Source organism: Rosa rugosa, chromosome 2 (genome assembly GCF_958449725.1).
Source record: "Rosa rugosa chromosome 2, drRosRugo1.1, whole genome shotgun sequence".
Taxonomy (NCBI): domain Eukaryota; kingdom Viridiplantae; phylum Streptophyta; class Magnoliopsida; order Rosales; family Rosaceae; genus Rosa; species Rosa rugosa.
In genome coordinates, this window is record NC_084821.1 from 64,382,629 (window position 1) to 64,388,765 (window position 6,137).

General features: G+C 38.4%; 1 protein-coding gene across 1 annotated transcript; it reads right to left on the bottom strand.

The window, feature by feature from the left end:
- Window positions 1–658: 658 nt before the first annotated feature.
- On the bottom strand, window positions 659–1,278 carry LOC133731282 (glucan endo-1,3-beta-D-glucosidase-like). The gene is made up of 3 exons (XM_062158692.1): window positions 1,209–1,278; window positions 773–997; window positions 659–684 (listed from the first exon to the last, which is right to left on the bottom strand). The coding sequence occupies exons 1-3, from the start codon at window positions 1,276–1,278 to the stop codon at window positions 659–661; spliced, it is 321 nt and encodes a 106-aa protein (XP_062014676.1).
- Between the last annotated feature and the right edge of the window lie 4,859 nt (window positions 1,279–6,137).

Consider the following 6,137-nt stretch of genomic DNA (forward strand, 5'->3'; position numbering starts at 1 on the left):
ATCCCCACCCTGTCCCTTCATTTTAATTGGTTGACAAAGATTAAAAAATGAAACAAAATGAAACAAAGTTTAAGATAAACATTTTTTAATCTTTGTCAACCAATCAAAATGAAGGGACAGGATGGGGATAGGGCAATTGGGACAGAGGATTTGAAGCCAGTAATGTCCAGCTCTGAATTATTTCGATTCGAACTAGTCACTTTCTATTCATTTAAGAGGGAAAAGATTGACATGACAGTTTTTGACCTTTTAAGGGCTGAACCAATGAGAATAGGTTAATTCTGTCTGTTGAGAAGGACCCACTTAGAATCACCCAATTAAAATGACCCCTGTAAAACATTCAACGGTTCTGACAAACTACGCCGAACATGCTTCCGAGCTTTCCCAGAAGATGGTACTACTTCAGAGTTTACTTATAACTTGTTGACGAAGTTTTAGTGTTTCCATACAAGACATTATAAGGAGAACTTCATGGCTAGCTATGGAATCACTTTGCTGAAAAATACCAACCTCAGTACACCCAAATGAAAAGTTCACACTACTACAACATTAACGATTAAAAGTATTAATCCTAGAAAAAAAACCAAATCAAGAGAGTAATGGGGATTTCTTCTCAAATTATTCTAGCCAATTAAAATCGAGAAACCTTGTACACCTGCTATGCATACTTGCAGCTACCATAACCTGCAAGACCGAACAGTCAATTCATCATCATAAGAGCAAATTCATATAAGGTAAAATAAAGTTAACACTGATATAGTCTATTCATTACTTGGATCAGTCTGAGTGATGAGAGCAGATCCTCTGAAGTCACAACTCCAGCTGTTTTGGCCTACCGCTTTATAGTAAAGATTCATCACCACTGAGGCATGGTTAATGAGTGAGTTGGGGTTATAGCATGAGCCTCCTTCTTGTATCACCTTGCAATCCTTCAATTGGTTGCAGGCAACACACCAGGTCTTATTCTCATCCTCACTAACAACCTTTATAGGCCCTCCTACACAATTTAAAAGGTGTAAAAATAAATAAATAAATAAATAAAAAAGATTGTAAATTACAGGTACAACTTTAATTTGCACAGTATCCAAATCTGTTTAATAAATTATTTCACACCAACAAAAAAAAGTTTCAGTAGAATGCACATCCCAATCTAGGTACTTAACGAATGTGCAACATAAAATTGCTAGTGAAAGATTGAGCAATTATACCAGGAAAGTGGATGAACAAGAGCAGAAGGAACAGAATGGAAAGAGATAAAGCACTCCTTGATTGAGCCATGGCTTTGTTTTAGGGTTTTTTTTTTTTTTTTTTTTTTTTTGGCGGAATTTTTTTTTTTGTTTTAGGGTTTAGGGGTTGAGAGATAACAAAACTGGGTAGTGTGACATTGGAAAGTTGGAAGGGGTTCAAATATATAGTCCATGCTCATTGATAGTGATTAATTGTCAAATTGAGGTGGATTAATTGGTTGTAACTTGGGTTGTGTTATGGTCATAACTTGTTAATTAACGATGAGGAGGTCGCTAGTCACATTGAACCGATTATAGTGTGGGAGTTGGATCATGCTTAACGCATGGCATTGAACTTTGAATAAGAACATGAAACGAACGGTTCAATATAAAGGGGAATCTATATATAGGCATAGTACCACCTTTATTAAGGTGGTGATACCACCACTCTGTAAAAATTTAACACGTGTTACCAATATTAACCATGGTTTAACTACAGTTAAACATATAAAAATTACTAAATTTAATAAATTTTATAATAAAGAGAGATATAAACAAAAATTAAATTAAATCTTCTTTCTCTCTCTACTCGTTAGTCTAGGCCTCATCATATGGCCCTTGGGCCCTAAGCCCGCTCGGCCCGTAGGGCCGAAGCCCGACCCGGCCCTTTCATTAGGGTGGGCCGGCCCGACCCTTTTTAAAATAGGGTAGGGTATGGATCATACAAATGAAACCCGGCCCTACCCTACGGCCCGACCCGATTGAGCCCGTAAGGGCTAGGCCCGGCCCGGCCCTAAAAATTAATATTATATTTTTGAATTTGATTTTACAATATTACATGTGTATAAAAACTATAGAAGTTTTTATGAGTATTTGAATCTGCCATATTATAAATGGGTCTCTGTCTCTTAAATCATTCTGGGCTTCTGGCTGTAAGGCTTTTTAAGGCCCAACCCAAATGTGAAGTCCAACTTGCCAAAGTCAAACCTATCCGACTATCCCATTATGGCATTATCTGTCATTGAGTCCATCGACCATTCGACCTAATTCTCTCTCAAAGACTCCGCCTCTCTCTCACAGTCTCAAACTCTCTCAGAGTCTCAGTCTCAGACCACCACCACATCCGGCCGTTCTTCTCCGCCGCCAGCCACCACATCCGACCGTTCTTCTCCGCCTCTCTCTCTCACAGAGTCACAGCAAACCCATCTCTTGTTCCGGTAAGCTTGGTGGCCGGCTCCGTCTTGATCTGTGAGGCTTGATGGACGGATCTGCGAGGCTTGGTGGACTTCTCTGTCTCGATCTGCAAGGCGTGGTGGACGGCTCCGTCTTCTATCAGCGAGGGCTTGGTCGGCGAGGTCCCTCGGTCAACACAGCCAACACTTAGCCTCCGCCTCCAGTCCGAACCCTTCGCCATCTCGATCTGCGAGGCTTGGACGCTTGGTGGTCTTCTCCGTCTCGATCTGCGAGTCGTGGTGGACAATCCGTCCTCTGTCGGCGAGGTCTCGATCTGTCCTCCCTTTCTCTCTTAGCCTCACAGCCAACACTTAGCCCCCGCCTTCAGTCCGAACCCTTCGCCGACATCGCTTCTTCGATACATGGTAAGATCTGGTACTACTGTTTTTACATAATACATAGTTACGGTTGAAATTAGAATTATTGATTGATGTTTGTGGTTTTTTGGTTTTTTGGTTGGGTTGAGAGAGAGAAGGAAGAAGAAGACTTTCATGAAGATGCGGCAATGGTGTGTAACTGTGTATGACACTATGACTAATCTGGTGAGTGTAGGACTGTAGGCTGTGTAGTGACACTGGGTTTGTTTATATAGACTATAGAGACTTTTGATCGTTGTTCACAGATTCCCAAAATTTTAAGTTACCGTTAGAAACAGAAATATGTTCGTTGCAATTTTCTTTCTCCAAAATTTTAAGTTACCGTTAAAAAAATTGATGCGCTCAAAGCAAGCGCATAATTTAACCCTGAAATGTCATTAGTAGTATAGAATAAATAGGGATCGTTCTATTCCGGGGATTGAGGGTACACCTGTCATTGTCAAACAATTAAACAATTAAAATTAAAACAAAGTATAATATTCACACACATATACACTATTTACGAAAAAGGGGGGTATTTTTGATTTTGGTTTTCTTCGAAAATTAAACTAAGTTAACAAAACAATTAAAATGCTAAAACATAAAAATACAAATGGAATGCAAGAACAAAGATCAAAGTCGAAACTCATGATTAAAGTTGATTCAAGTTCATCATTGTTCATCATAGTCATGCAAGAGGAATTGATCATGTGAAACGTTCAAAGCAAACAATTTCCCATATTTTACTTTCAACGCTAATTAATCTAAGTGAAAGCACATAGACTAATCCTATCAAACATGCATTCAAGCCCTAGAAAGCTAGTCAATCATACATGTCTAACGCATTAAGCATCTAGAAAGGCTATCAATTCAAATGTGCAACTTAGTATGAAAAAGTCCACCTAATTGCAATCTTCTTTGATTAAATTCGGTTTTTGTACAAAACCTTTACTACTTATTGATTCAAGAACACAAAACCAAAAAGTTGATTCATGTTCTTAAATTCGTAGCACCAATTATATAAAAACCCTAGGTGTTTGCAACCACATAAGATTAACATACAAAAGATTTCTATCATGCAAATTTAATCAAACACTCACACATAAGCAACCATAAATCGCAAGACATGAATCTGAAAATTAGTAATTAACCATAAAATTTCAGAATTCGAAAATTGTTCAAACACATGTGTCAACTAGGGCATAACCAACGAAAATTACAAAGCAAAGGTTACAAGGAGAATCGGATTACACCGTGATGAAGATGGGATGAATGGTCTCTTGAATTTCGAAAGCAATCTTCAAGGATGGTGATGGATGATGTGCACGGCTTGTCCTCTTCTTCCTTGGCCTTGCTTGAACTTCGTGGTTGCCCTAGAGGATGGAGAAGAACACGGCTAAGCTAGAGAGAGTTTTCTGATTTTTTCTAAAGTTGTAAAACGCAAAAGTGGGAACTCCTTGACGTTGAGAGAAGAGAGGAATATATAGGGGACGGCCCCTAGGTCTCCATGCCGTCCAAAACCCTAGAAAAGCTCACGGCTATTGCTTGCTTCCTCCACATAATTTCCTCCAATGATTTCTTGCCACATAAGCCCTATGAGGTGGTGCAACCAATCACAAAATTCCAGAATTAATTCCCTAAATAATCTTGCCGAAATAAAGAGATAAATTCTGATTTTAAGCTTCCCAATTCGGCCAAAATTCTTTAGGGAATGTAGGAATGTATCTAGACTTCATTTGAGCTTTTCTTGGTCTCCACCTTTTTCTCTTTCCTTAAAACTCTCTAGGGAATATCTTTGCCGTCCAAAACCCTAGGGTTTTCACGTCCTCCCTTGTTTATCTCTTCCTTTTTCACGGCAAAGCTTCTAGGGTTTATCTCCAAGTATTTTCTTTCCATAAAAATAGCCCTAGAAAATCTCCCTAGAAAATCTCTTTTTAATTTCTGATTTTTGGACGCCTCTTCCTTGTTTCTCTCTTGCAAATTCACGGCAAAACATCTTTAGGGCTAGGGTTTGCGTCACAAACCCTAGTTCCATGGGCTTTGGTGGGCTTTTATCCAATTTGCCGAAAATCCAACAAGTCTTGAGAGTTTTTGGGCCACGTTGCTTCATCTTCAAGTTTTCTCATTTTCCAACGCAAAACATATTATTTTTCCATTTCTTTTTTCATGGTTGCGTTGGAAACTTCATTGGTAAGCTCTCCTCCAGTTCGCAGGGTTTCCTGGTTGCACTAGGAAAGCTTGTTTCTTCATTTCTGCTCAAATGTGTGGTTCAATGTTCTTCATTTTTGTTCCCCTTGACGTTCGCAAGCTCCTCTTTCCATTCGTGTGTTCATTTCCACTTTTTAGCTCGGAGGTTCTGAAAATAGAAACTAGTAAGAAAAATAGAAACTTTCTAAAATGAAAAATGACAACTTTCCTAAATTGAAAATGGGAAACTTTCTAAAAAAATGAAAGATAGAAACTACCGAAAGTGGAAACTTACTAAAAATGATAAATAGAAACTACAAAAATAGAAACTTTCTACAAATAGGAACTTTCCCAATCAAAGAATGGAAACTTTCCTAAACAGAGTTTTACTAAGGAAATGACGCAAGAAATGTAAGGAAATGCAGTTAAAACGTCGCATTAAAATGCTCCTATCAAATTCCCCCACACTTAGCTTTTGCTAGTCCCTTAGCAAAATCAAACAAAGACACACACTAAGACTCAACGAAAATTAAAGACTCAAACAAACAAAGACTCTATTGCCCTTCAACTATTTGTCTCAGCAATCTCTTACTTTCACAACACCAAGATTAGCACTTTACCAAGAATAAATGTTTAGGCATTCGAGAGTTAATTAAAACACGTAATTCACATATACACAAGTAGGACTTGGTTGGAACAATGGTGATGGTTTCTGTTAAGCATGCTTCAAACAAGTTTGATTCAGTTCCTCACAAGGTATATTCACTCTTTCTTCTCTCAGATCATGGCAATGCTTAAAAGCTTATACACTCAAGTATATGTGAAAGATAGCAAGTATATCACATAATGCAAGAAACGAAAGCACAAGTATAATTTTCTTTTAAAGATCTCATGAAGGATATCAACTACTTGCACAGATGGACCCAAGCCATAGGTTCAACTCTTGCAACTCATCTCCACATCAAGGGTTGTCCCATCTTAAGGATCAAGAAGGTCTTCTCAAGGTTTGTAATGGGGCCATGGCTCAAGGTTTAAAGAAACGAAGGGTAAGGAATTTAACAAAGTGTCCTAAAAACCTAGTAGAGCTCATATGAATGCAGAGATCTCGAAAAATCCACCAAGGCATTTCAAAAAC

Bases quoted from the DNA above. Each gene is read 5' to 3' on its own strand.
- LOC133731282 (XM_062158692.1), bottom strand. From the start codon at position 1,278: ATGGCTCAATCAAGGAGTGCTTTATCTCTTTCCATTCTGTTCCTTCTG. The intron at 998-1,208 runs GTATAATTGCTC...TAAATTGTGTAG, and splicing joins CTTGTTCATCCACTTTCCTG to GAGGGCCTATAAAGGTTGTT. The intron at 685-772 runs GTAATGAATAGA...TCGGTCTTGCAG, and splicing joins CATCACTCAGACTGATCCAA to GTTATGGTAGCTGCAAGTAT.